Source organism: Tachyglossus aculeatus (genome assembly GCF_015852505.1).
Source record: "Tachyglossus aculeatus isolate mTacAcu1 chromosome 12 unlocalized genomic scaffold, mTacAcu1.pri SUPER_6_unloc_1, whole genome shotgun sequence".
Lineage (NCBI taxonomy): Eukaryota > Metazoa > Chordata > Mammalia > Monotremata > Tachyglossidae > Tachyglossus > Tachyglossus aculeatus.
This window is the reverse complement of record NW_024044828.1, coordinates 15,254,501-15,267,437: the sequence shown is the minus strand read 5'-3', so window position 1 is coordinate 15,267,437 and position 12,937 is coordinate 15,254,501. Positions and strand designations below refer to the sequence as shown.

The following is a 12,937-nucleotide window of genomic DNA, read 5'->3' as shown; positions in this document are numbered from 1 at the left end:
AGAAATGAAGTGACTTGCCTAAGGTCACACAACAGACAAGTCGGGGAGCCGGGATTAGAAGCCAGGTAAGCTACGCTGTTTTTCTTTGAAGCCACCTGAGCACAGCTGGCACGTACACCGGTGGCATGTCTGCACAACTGGAGTGCTGGGATTTCCTCACAGAGGGTGGTGTGGCAGGTGGAACAGATAAACTCTCTGGTCTTTCCTGTTTGTGGGGTGAGGTAGTAAACCCACTCTTCACCATGGGCCTCTCTTGCTCCCACCCAGTTTGCCACTGCCCTGAGCGAGTTCGTGGAGGAACAGAACTTGAAGGACCTTAAGGTATGGACTAGTCAGCTGAAGAGGACCATCCAGACGGCTGAATCCCTCAAGCTGCCCTATGAGCAGTGGAAGGCTCTCAATGAGATCGATGCGGTAAGGGCCCAGGGTTGGCGGCGGGAAGGCGTGGAGGAGCCGCCTCCCCAGCCTGGCTGGGTTCGGATCAGGGCCGGGTGGTGAGGGGCTCACGACTCCGCCGCTGGGTTTTGCAGTGATTTAGGCAGAAAACTCCTACCTGGTGGCCCTCCCTCCAGCTCCATGATGGGACGTTCTAAATCCCAACATCTGCCTGCCATGGACTGACCAGACTTCCCTTTCCATGCCTCCATTCCTGTGGAAACTAAGCCATGTGGAGATAGTATACTCTGATTCTTATCAGACCCACTGTTTGGTTCTTAGGCCCAGGTTCAGTGCTTACTTATGTGGTAGAGTGGATGCTTTGATTTCTTGAGATCTGGGCTGGATCTCAGATGAAAGCAGCCTTTGGTGGGTGGTGGGGAGGTGTTGGAAGAGAATTCTGGCACTGTGAGTCCTAAGAGCCTCTGTGTCTCAGTTTCCTCCTTGCACCCTGCTGCCCCCCTAGCGTGTAAGCCATGAAAATGTGCTAAAGTCAAAGATCACATGAGGGTTGGCTGCTACTCTTGCCCTCTCTGAGTTGGGGGCTGGTGGTCCACCCTGTCCCTTCTGGGAAACAAGCAATTCTGTCTCCCAAGCACTCAATACGGTGCTCTGCACAGATTAAGCACTCAGTATATATGATTGAGTGAAAGAGACTGAAGTTCTAGTTTCCAGAAGGTGACCCAGGTGGTGATAAGTTTGGGCTAGGGAATTCCTTCTGGCCACTACCCCTCCCAGAATAAGACCCAGAGGTATAGGCCCTCTCTTGGGATTCACAGTAGGTCTCCCCTGGCTTGCCAGAGGGTTTGGCTTCCGGTTGCTTTTCGGTGATGCCTGGGTTTCCCCCGCCGCAGGGTGTGTGCGAAGAAATGACTTACGACGAAATCAAGGAGAAATACCCCGAGGAGTTTGCTCTGCGTGATCAAGACAAGTACTATTACCGATATCCAACAGGGGAGGTATGTTTGCCAAGAGTGCTGAGTTTCCCACCTGAGGGTCAGGTTTGGATGGGGGGACTGAGAGGGGCTGCGAGAAAGTTAGGTTTGGGGTATTCATTGTGCATGGTATCTCCCAGGCCTCCGTCCTCTTTTTTCTTCATTCCCGTTTTTGGCTTTGATCTGCTCTCCAGCCACCAATCTCTCTGCTTCCAAAGGCTGCTTCCTGGGTAGGGAACATGAGAGGGAGGGAGAGCACATTATCTGAAAATCCAACAAAATACCTTTAGTCTTTAAGCAGATCCTTAGGGAAAGTGAACAGAAGCAAAGGAAGACAGGGAGATTGCTCTAGTCATAAACAGTCAGTAGCACTCAGTATTTGTTTCTGCATTTTTGTCCCTTCTCAAAGCCGGGTGGCCACCACGCTGGGGCTGAGCTCGAGATTAACCCTCCTATCTCATGCACAGGATGCTAGTAGGATCCTTAGGTAATGTGCTTTGGAGACCTTTGGCCCTGGGGCAGTGCCTGGTTAGGCTCTGCAGCACTGACCCTCTCGTCTTTCAGTCCTACCAGGACCTTGTTCAGCGCCTGGAGCCAGTCATCATGGAATTGGAGAGGCAGGAGAACGTCTTGGTCATTTGCCACCAGGCAGTCATGCGCTGCCTCCTTGCTTACTTCCTGGACAAGAGTGCAGGTGCATTCCCCACCCTGGCCCCCTTTTCCTCTCCACAAGTCCCAGGTCTTGGTGGCCCCAGCCCCTACCCAAAGGTCAGAGGAAGTTGGTGTACATTTTCTTGGCAGAAGTTGAAACAGCCTGTGATTCTCCCCTCCCGCTTCTCCTGTCGGCTCAGTAAGAGCCAGAGAGGCTGGGGTCTGGAGCTGGGAGAGCTGGCAGGACTCACTCTCCCTCGTCATTCCTGCCTTCTGGAGAGGGGAGGGTTTTCCTGGCTCCTCTTCCCTCCAGATGCTCAGGGGAATCTTAGTCTCCTCTCACCCCGTGAGGCAGTGAGGGAACAAGTATTTATCGGACATAATGTTTGGGAGGAAGAGAGACTGATGAGTGGAAAATTTGGACCCAGGAGAGAGTGACTCCAAAGAACACGTCTCCTTTGAAAGCATCGCTTGATACCAGCGGGTTTGACCCCGGGATCTAAGATTGAATTCTCTTCCTGTTCCCCTGAGCTTCTCTCATGCCAAACTGCTACCAGGAGAGAAAGGGCTCTTTGTCTCTAAGCTCTTGAGGGGGAATCAGTTCAGGACCCTCTCCATCTTAGTCATTTTCTGAAAGCATTGTAGCCACCCACTCTTCTGAGTCCCCTGAAGCCTCTTGCCCTGTGGGAGAGAGCTGATGTCTCCATCCCTTGACTGCCCTGGGGATATTTCAGGGCCCAGAGCTGAGACAGAGCTGGTGGGTGGGTAATGATACCTACCAGAGAGGGAGAAGGGTCACTCGGATGAGGTCATCGAGACTTGGGAGGTGTCCGGTCTCAATGGGGCCGGTCTGTTCTCTTCTCAGATGAGATGCCTTACCTGAAGTGCCCCCTCCACACAGTGTTGAAGCTGACACCTGTCGCCTATGGTACGTAACCTGGCCCTGGAAGATGTCCCTTGCCCTGGGACCGTGCCCTCGGTTATGGTGAAGAAGCTTTGGTGGCCGAAATTCCCTGCCTCATCAGGGCCCCTGTCTCCCTCCCTCCCCTGCAGGCTGTCGTGTGGAATCCATCTGTTTGAACGTGGAAGCCGTGAACACGCATCGCGAGAGGACTGAGGTGAGTCTACAGTCAGTTTCCACTGATTTGTCTCCCCACGCTGGGACCCACCCCCCAACCACCTCCCCTGGCTGCTGGAAGCGAGGAGGAATCTGGGTCATTTCCATCTTTCTCTCTGTTACTACCCTATCCCCTGCCATCTGTTACTCACCAACTTGTAAATTTTCAGTCAGTATGGGTGACTCTCTCTTCTTTGTTTTCTTCTCTGTATCTGTCTGTTTCCTGTTTTTTTTCCTTCCACCTAGCGCATGATCGTCTCTCTTCTACCTACCCCTTCTCTTCTTTGATTTCTTCTTCTCTGTATCTGTTTCCTGTTCTTACCTTCCACCTAGCTCACAATCTTCTCTCTTCTCCTTACCCCTTCTCTGTTTGAGTTTCTCTGGGGTGGAGGGGTGTGTGTCTGTCTGTCTGTTCGGAACAAGTGGGCTCTCTCTCTCCCCTCACCTTCCTCACCTGGCCCCTCACCCTTGGTTTCTGGTGGTTCGGTGATAAATACGGTTGCTCTGGTATCTTTCGTGCTCAGAGGCAGGAGGGCAAGTTGTCGTGCTGTGAGGGAAGCTAGGGAGAAGCATCATTGGTCTACCCTCCGTGGAGCCCACCCCTTGAAGGTAGCTGAATCAGGAGCTCGTTCCCAGCTGTGCCCACCGAGGCTTCCCACCCACGCCCCCCCCCGATCCCCACCGGCCGCTCACCCACTCTCCAGCCTGGGATTATTTTTTTTAGGCCATAGGCAGCCAGCTGGTTAACCAGCTAAGCCAAGACCTGGTCAGTGGGCCCCCAGCCAAGTGAAGTGCCCTTGTCGAGAGGTGGGATTTATACATTTCAGCCCCCACATCCTCTTCTAAGGGTGTGTGGGTGATGGGCCACAGCCAGAGAAACCCTGGCCGAGGTTCACAACCAAGCCGCTCTGTTACAAGAGGAAAGTTTCTGTTCCAAACAAGGGGCTGAGGTAGGTCAGTGAAGAGCGAGAGGTCGGGAGACATGAGGCATGATGACTCCTGCTCACGGCAGCTCCTACCTGCCTCCGGGCCAGCCGGGCGTAGACACACATAGGAATTACCCCGCAGTTCGTCTCCGGGAGGGAGCGAGTCCTGGCATTCCGGGAGTTCCTGACAGAGCCAACTTGGATTTATCACGGATATAGGCTGTGAACTGGATCAGGTTGCTGGCTCCAGCCTAAGGGCCAGACTTTTTTCCCCACCATATTTAGGACAACTAGGGAACTCTTTTTACTGTGAGGTTTCGAGTGAGTAGTGGGCCACTCTGACTCTTGGGCCAGCTTTATTGCTGCCGAAGTCTTAGGTTTGCCAAGTGTTTGAGTAGGCCTCTTTTAACAGACCCATTGTATAGATACGGAAAATCAAGGCAGAGAACTTACCTGAAGAGATTTGCCAGGATCACAGAGCGAGCTGCAGTTCACCCTAGTACTTCTCTCTTCCTAGCCTGAGAATCCTAAAACCATAAGGCTAATGAAGTTTCTGGGGGTCATTGAGTCTAGCCCTCTGCTTCAGGCAGGATTTAAGCCTTTCTGAACAAAAATGTAAACAGGGACTTGAACCTACCTTGAAGAAGTCTGGGAAGGCGATCTTAAACAAGATTAACTGGTGGCCTACACCTTCCCCCATCCGCATAACTAAACCCTCTTCCTGGAAAATTGGTCCCCCCGTCCTTTCACTCCCTTTCAGACCTAGAAGTCAGTCGATGGAGGGCAGAACCCTGCACTAGACACCGCAGAGGATTAAGGAGAAGAGAAATCCCTGCCCTAGAGCTCATCGTGTGAGCTGGTCACTTCCTCCCCTAAAGTAGCAGTGCTGCTGTGCAGGTGTCCCAGTCACGCAAGCCTGTCCCGTTGAGACTCTGTGGGGCCAAGACCCCCATGGCCCCAGGTCATCTGGGGCAGCTGCAGGACGCCACAGTTTTAGCTTCCCCCTCCCCCTTGCTGGGTCTCCCTCCCTAGACGTTATGCCAGGAACCTCTTATCCACTGCAAGCTTGGCTTTCGAAGGCTTTGTTGTCTCTTTCTGTATTGTTGGCTGTAGAACAAGCTAAGGAGCAGGCCTACCCCTCTCTCTTCCTTTCCCCTCTTTTCACTCTCCCCCATCTCCTTTCTCTGGCTCTGCTGGATGGCAGAAATTTACCTCCAGAGCTAGAAGGGAGGGAGCTACTTACCTCCTTCCCCTCCTCCCGCTACCCCTCCTTTCTGCTCCTTAAACTCGTGTCTGTCCATATGTATGTTTCCTGGAATGATCTAGGAAAAGCAGATGGGAGAATGTCTCCTTGTTCACTACTGCTTTCGGAGGTCTTTGGCTGAGCATCAGTGTCCCAGTCCCATGAGACCACCAAACTCTGGGCACCCTCCCTTGGTGCTCTGCACACAGGCACTCAGTACATACTATCGCTCGATTGGTTGGGGGCTAAGACCCGAACAAGAACCATTTTTTCTCCTTCCCTCCCCACCGTAACTGTCGCCTTCTCTCTTTTGTCTTTGTCTCGCTAGGAAGCAAAGAAGGGACCTAATCCGCTCATGAGACGCAATAGTGTTACCCCGCTAGCCAGCCCCGAGCCCACCAAAAAGCCTCGCATCAACAGCTTTGAGGAGCATATGGCTTCCACCTCTGCCGCCCTGCCCAGCTGCCTGCCCCAGGAGGTGCCCACCCAGCTGGCCGGACAAGTCAGTTGACTCCCTCGTCTTCCTTTGCTTCTAAATCCATTGGCAGAGAGCACAGTAACCCCAGGAGGGGCGGGATGCCACTTGGCTAATCTCTGGGCCCTTACCCTGTGGGAGGGAGGCCGCTGTCTCCGGATCTGGGGAGGCTTCGTGAAGGGGTTTCGTTGCCGTGTGTGTGTGTGTGTGTGTACACGTATGTGTTCGCACGTGCGTGCATGGAGATGTCCCGACTGACTCGCTATCTTCTCTATGACTCTCGACACAGCTGCTCTACCTTCTGCTTTCCAAATTGCCTCTCCATCTAGTCCTTCCAGGCAGAGCGGAGACAAAGCGGAGGAGATTGGGTTCTTGGGTTTCTCCCTTGCTTACAGCTCCTCTTTAGGCACTTGTGTGTGAGAGACCCCAGCCCCAACAAACCCCTCAGCGTGCAGTGGACCCAGGCCTTCCTCCTGTCCCTCAGGGCTTGGTTTCTCTGAGGCCTAAGGGTCGCTCCCTAGACCTTCTATCTTGGCACTGTTGCCAATCCAATCAGTGTTCTTATTTGCCCCTCTCCCATGCTCTATCTTTTGACTCCAGAGGACAGACAGACTGGTTCTGGGAGCTGTTGACATGGGAAACCCTGGGCTGGCTTCAGCTGCAAGGGCAGAGGGGCCTTTGTTCTACTTGGTCTGGCCACATCTGCCAGTTTGGGACTGGCTACGCTAGCCATGAAATAGCCACTGACCCGGCCTGAGGAGAAATAAATGTGGGGGTTCATTTATTTTGTGGTCTCTGTGTGGGGATAAAATGTATGTCTGGATTGATGAATTTCTGGCCTTACTATTCAAGGATGAAAGACTAAAGTCTCAAAGGGCCATCCATTATTGTGGGCTGGGGGTAAGTTGGCTCCAGAAGCAGGAAGCTAATTTTTATTTTTTATTTCTTTCTTAGCCAAGAAATCAGAAATTCATCTGTGGGTTTGTAATTGGTCCTAGAGCTAGAACCTGTTTTAGCAAATGGACCCCAAAGGGCAGCTCTAAAGTCATACTACTCTGCCAAGATAGACTAGGAATGGGGTCCCATCATAACCTGTGGCCTTGTTTGCAGGGATTCCCTCCAGTTCTCTCCTCCCCTCTTTCTCCTCCCTCACTTTCAGTTCAGTCCTTTGTCTTTCAAGAGTCTGTCAGTGTTGCAGGGGCTCAGAGCCCCAATTTGTGGCTGAAGGCCTTGCTGACCTTAACTTGCATCTGCAGTAGCACTTAGAACAGTGCTTGACGCAGAAGGCGTTTAGCAAATGCCATAGTAATATTGGCATTTCAGGACAGACTCAGCTTGTTCAGACTCACCCTTTCCTCCTGTCTTTCCTCCTACTGACCTCCTTTCCCTTTTTCTCTCTGCAGCCTTTACTAGGGAAAGCTTGTCTGTAAGTATTTCCTCTGTGATTTTTTTTTCCCCGCTGCCTGTCGGCCACTATCCTAGCCGACAGGGTGGTTCTTGTGCTTTAAAGTTGGAGCTGCCCTGGATGGGGGCCTGGATCTGCCTTGGGGTGGGAACAAAAGGAGACTCGGGTCCCGGGAGGTGAATAAATGACTGTGTCACTTTACCGTTCTTTCTGGAGTCCTAAAGCTGCCACCGCTACTTCCTCACCCTGCTCAGTGCTCTTGGGTTCACAGTCACTGTTGGAAAGACTAGCAGATTTCTCCAGTCGTGATTGCGGGGTGGGTAGAGCCTGCACTTGATTCTCCAGGGGCCACCAAGTCTGCTAGAGCAAATCTGCTGGAAACCATTGACACCCCAACCTGATCCTATTTCCTAACCCTGACATTGAACATGTGCACTGGCCTGTTGCAATCCGATGTAGCACTAGTTGATTGTAGGCCTATGGGGGATTCAGAGGTTGGGCAGTGGTGCTGGCTAGAAAAGTCTAGAAAGAGAAAGGACGATGTTTTTCAAGGCCTTCACCCCTGACCCCTTTAACTTCAGGTAGAACTTCTCACTCCTAACCTGCCACATCAAAGGTTTAGGAGTTCCAGCCTTGAGCTGTGGGGCTATTTTTTTCTGTAGTGGCTTCCCCAGTCCCTTCCAATGGCCTTTCACATGGGAACCCGCCTGTTAGGGTGGGATCAGTCCCCCTTCACCCAGTTGGGCACGTTCCCGGTTCCTCTGTGCCTCGGTGAAGCTGTCCCTGCTCCTGCCCAGGGAAGCCTCCGGTATCAGGGAGGTGGGCCAGAGCGGGACCTAAGCCTCAGACCTGAGATTAGATGGTGGAGGGAGGTTTAAACAATATGGAGGCTGTAGGGCCGAAGGGTGGCGTCCAGTTCTCAGGGGCTGCTTCAGTCACAAGCACTCCTGGATGAGCTCTCAGAAGTTTTTTTTTGACCGGGGATCGTGGTCTCTTGCTTTCCAATTCCTAATACACACCTGAAGTCCAAATCTAAAGGGCATCTCCCCCACTGTCTTTCTCTCCCTTTTTTATGCTTAAAAGACGAAGTGTCTGTCACATTTTCTCAGTTTTCTCTTTGCTAATATTCCCAAAGGTAAACGGTTTCCCGGCATGCTTCTCACCAGTCCTCCCCAGAGTAATGATGTGCTGACCTGTGCTCAGACTGGCTGTCCCAGAGAATGTGACTCTGCCATCTCGGGCCAGGGAAGGACCACCAGGGTGGTGGCTGTTTCCATTCTCCTCTCCCCATCTGTCCCACCTGTCACTCATTCCTTGTCCAAGTGTGTCTGGAAAGAGAGCAGAATTGACATGTACCCTTGGCTTTGCAGTTCTCTGGCGGGTCTGCGGAGCATGGTGGTTTGGGGGTGGGGGCGGCGTGAAGGGGGAGCCTGGTCTGGTTTGGCTGGAGGGTGGGGAATGTTCCAGGTTAGAGTGTGGAAAAAGAAAAAAAACAAAAACCCCATAGCTCAATGCTAGTGAAAGCAAGGCTTCTCCCTGCAGACTGGTGAAATGGTAGTTGGGATAATCCCACTGCTAGGCAGGACAGCCCAAGGGTTCTAACTGAGCATCCCTCCCCCCTCCCCACAAATATGGGAGCTGGTTAGTCCCTTGGGCGAAACAGGGCTCCGACCCAAGGTCAAGTCAGCAGTTCAGATTCCACCTAGATCCCCGAGCTGCCAGACTGGACTGGACTGGAACCCACCCTGATCTCTGGCAAAGTGGCTCTGGAAGGAGCAAACCCCTAGATTTGGGGTGCCAGCAATCCCTCAGCCAGCAACTCCTGGGTTCTGCGGGGCCCTGAGATGAGAGGGATGCAGAGCAGGCAAGGAAAGGAGAACTTCCCCGGAATGGCCTGAACTGGTGCCAGGGGTAGAAGCGGGGCTGGGCTGTCCAACCCAGCTCAAACAGGTGGTTGGAGGAAATGAAATGGTGGCAGCCCTTCCAGACATTTAGCCTAATGGCTAGGGATGCACAGTCTAACAGCCAAAGGGCTTCCCTACTCCCTCATTTTTAAAGCCAATTTGGGACACGGGGTGGTGTCGGTGGGAGCCTGAGGCATCAGCTGGTGTCTGTGGCTGCTGTGGTCTGTCGGGCTGGTCTCCCTGTGGCTTCGAGGGGTTGGGGAGAGAGATTCTTTCAGAGCCCCATGGGACCAATTAGAACACAAGCCACGAGGACTCTGGTTTCCTTTCTGGCACCCTGGTCCTCACTTGGTGCCACTGATGACCAAGTCACCTGCGGGGGAGAAGGGAAAAGATGGATCTGCAGAGCGGTAGCTGATCAGTGGAGTGATCCGAGTGCGAGATGGATGTCACCCTGTGAGGCGTCCAGTTGTGCATCTACCCCAGGGCTTAGTACAATGCTAGACACGTACTAAGCGTTTAACAAAAGCCAGTATTGTTATTATTGTGCCCTTTCCCTTTCGCTATGGGTCACTCACAGTCCCGCAGAGATGTTTTCTTAAAACTACAGCTGACTCTCCTCAGGCTGCACTGTACCCTCTTTCCTCCCTCTCCTTCAGAGGAAGAGGAAGGACACTGTGGTAAGCTCCTTGAGGGCAGGGGTTTGTGTCTACCAACTCTCTTGTGTTGGAGTCTCCAAAGTCATTCAGTCAGGTGATTTTATTTAGTTTGGTGCTCTGCACATAGTAATTGCTCAGTAAATACTATTGATTGTAGTGGGAGCCTTTGTCCCAGAGGGCATATGCCATCCTGGCAAGTTCCCTGTTTGGGTGGTCTTGGATGGGTTGTTGTACACTAGCTTTTTCCTTCCCGGCACCCCTCCACCCCACCCCCTCGAGAGCTGCCTTGTTGGCCGGTGCTTTGTGGTGTTCTGTTGTGTAGTAGGAAGGGGGAAAGGGCTGCCTGCATGAAACTGCTGTCTCTTCGTCTCCTTGATGGGAGTGAATGATCTAACATCATCTGTCCCCTCTGTCTCCCCCAACAGAACATGAATGACTCCCAGAAGCCATCGTGATTTCCTCAGGGGCACCGAAGCAAGCAAAACCTGTTCCATTCCATTTCCATTTCTGAAGCTTGGCTCACGCTCCTCCTCCCAACCTGAGGCCAGAACCCACCTAAACCCCAAGGCCAAAACCCCAGCTGTTGCTTCCGTACCCCAAAATGGATTTAATTCCACCTGCAAATGCTGTTCCATCTGCAAAATCTTGGGTTGGGGATGTGGGGTAGGGTTTGCACAAGGGGTGCTTACCAGGTGGTAGAAATCAAATCTTCCAGTCACCCTCCTGGGGAGGCTCCAGAGCCTACAGGGCAGAGTCCACTTCTGTATGTGTCTCCTGTCTTTCCCTCATCCCGATTCTTCTCCAGGATGGTGCCTGGCTTGGGCCTCTGAGGGGTGTCAAATGACTGGGTGGGTGGGTGGGAAGATGAGGCTAGAGGGAGAGCGAATCTGGGGTCTGCACTGCACCCACCACGATGGGGCTGGAGAAACCGACAAAGACTGCGTCCCAATTGGTTTGCAAGCCCTCTGGGTGGGCCCCAGGGTTAGAAAAGTCAGAAGACCGGCTGGGCCTCTGAATATGGTGCTTCCTTGAGAGTGGCTGAATATAGTGCTTGGCAGGGCGGCTGGGGAGAAGAGCAAGAGGGCAAGTTGGTTCTGAAATCTCTGGGTAAGATGAGTTTGCCTTTGGGTTGTACCATGTCCCGGTTCCCCTCTCCCTGTCCCACTCTGGCGAGCACCATGTCCCAATTCTGAGCAGGCTGGGCCAGGACAAACAGTTGGGACTGTAATGTTTCCTCCGTAGCGACCCGACGGCCAGACCTTCCCCTTCCCTGACCTCAATGTGTGGAGTGCCTTCACTGCCTCCACTCCAGCTTTGGCCCTGCCTCTGAGGGAGGCGCCGGAAGTTACCCGAGAAACCCGTTCTCCTTAAAAATGCTTGTGTTTGCACTTTCTTCATCATAAACGTTGGAATAGAAATCTGCACCTTTAGTCAGGGGAACTTAGTTATTTTGGGTCCCCACCTGGGGCCAGCGTGAATTGTGAAGGTGTGTGGGTTGGGTAGGGGGGTGGCGGGGCCGAGGGGTGGAAGCGTCAGAGCAGGTGGTTTAGGGAGAGTGTGGGGCAGGGTACCGGAATGGGTTATCGGCCCAAGTTGTCCGGATTCCGGACCACTTGTCCTCATCCGGGTGAATTCCCAAAGGGAAGCTTGGCCGCTACATGACTTCCTCCCTGCTGCCCCCGTGTTTGGGGTGAGGCCGAGGGCAGCCCAACTTGCATGCGAGACCCTTAATTCCCCCCTGTGGGGGGCGGGGGGTGGTGGGGGTGGTCAGGATCTGAAGCCCTGGCTTGCAAGCCCTCTGGGTGGCCTTTAACAGTCAGGCCCAGGCCAGGATTGAAACCCAGACTCTGTGCATAAAGCCTCCCAACTCCACTAGAAGGTGAGCAGGGAGAGGAGGCTTTGGGTTGTGGGTGCTTGCCAGTGGCAGCAGAGATGAACCCAGTGCCCAGCCTAGTGCTTTCACCTGTGTTCCTGGGTGCTCTGCCCATCAACAGCCTCACCCAGGGTTCCTGCCCCTCATCCCTGACCATTAGAAGATATTTTTATTGGCAGCCAGGCTGTATAAACACATATATTCTTGTAGAAGATGTCTGTGTTTTTTTGTTTCCTCCTTGCCCCCATCCTCAGTGGAGTCCTTATGGAGAAAATTCACTAACTCAGACCTAACCCAGTTTTGGAGTAGGGTGGAAGGGGACAGCTTCTCTGCCTCTGGAGAAAATCCACTATCTCAGACCTAACCCAGTTTTGGAGTAGGGTGGAAGGGGACAGCTTCTCCGCCTCCTGGCACCCTTGTTTTCCTGTGACTTCTAGGGGAGCAAAGCTGTACCTCAGCTCAATCTATACCTTGTTGACTGAAGGTCTGCCCGTGCAGCCGAATTATTGTCATTATTTTTTAGTTTTGAATCATTTCAACCATGGAATCTTTCTCTGTTGGTTTATCGTTGTGTGTCCAAAAGCATTAAAACTACCACAGGGTGGGGATTTTAATCCGAGGAGGAAGGGAAAGAGTTTGTCTAGAGAACTAGCTGGCAGGGGAGCGGAGTGTTCACTTGGTAGCAGGATTCTGGACCTAGTTGCGTGTGCACCAGACTGGGACTGCTGATTCTTGTACCACGGAAGTGCTGCATCTTTATCCTAATTCAATACCTAGAATAGATGCCAGCAAAACTCTTAAGAGATGGGGTGGGGGGAACGGATTGAACCACACCAGTGACTCGTTTTTATTTGTAATATTTGAGATTTATTTTTTTATTTTGATAGCAAAACTGCTATTTATTTATTTAAAGTTTGTGTCCTGCGGGGTTCTGTGGGGGGTTTTTTTGTTTATATCTTCCTCTCTTTTTTTCAGTTGACTGTATGTGATCTGGTAGCCGCATTCTGTGTATGTCTGAAACAGTTGCCTGGAATAAAGCTGTGCTTGCTCATAAACAGGGTAAGCCTTTCAGAAATTTGTATATTTTGCAGATGCTGGACCAATAAAATATCTTGTTGAACTACACTGGTGAAGTGATTTTTCCAAAACAGGGAGGTTGTTTTTGGTCGGGGTGGGGGGGTTCCTGTGGAGGTGGGGGAAATCAGAGATTATAAATAAAACATTTGGTAGTGGTGCAGAGTATGTTAAGGCTTCACATGCCATTTCCCACTTTGTCTTGGGCCATAGACATGTGTCTCCCGACTCTGTTGAACT

At 52.3% G+C, this 12,937-nt stretch overlaps 1 protein-coding gene across 3 annotated transcripts in view; it reads left to right on the top strand.

The window, feature by feature from the left end:
* PFKFB3 (6-phosphofructo-2-kinase/fructose-2,6-biphosphatase 3) overlaps positions 1-10,591 on the top strand; it is a 28,253-nt gene extending 17,662 nt beyond the window's left edge. For 2 of the 3 annotated variants that reach the window (XM_038741344.1, XM_038741342.1), the window contains 8 exons: positions 268-414; positions 1,290-1,394; positions 1,935-2,064; positions 2,887-2,949; positions 3,075-3,139; positions 5,636-5,809; positions 7,186-7,208; positions 10,176-10,591. In XM_038741344.1, coding sequence (XP_038597272.1) covers positions 268-414; positions 1,290-1,394; positions 1,935-2,064; positions 2,887-2,949; positions 3,075-3,139; positions 5,636-5,809; positions 7,186-7,208; positions 10,176-10,182 — 714 coding nt within the window. In that variant the 3' untranslated portion in view covers positions 10,183-10,591. The remainder of the gene's footprint in view (positions 1-267; positions 415-1,289; positions 1,395-1,934; positions 2,065-2,886; positions 2,950-3,074; positions 3,140-5,635; positions 5,810-7,185; positions 7,209-10,175) is intronic. The other variant, XM_038741343.1, reaches the window with a different exon arrangement.
* The last annotated feature ends 2,346 nt before the right edge of the window (positions 10,592-12,937 follow it).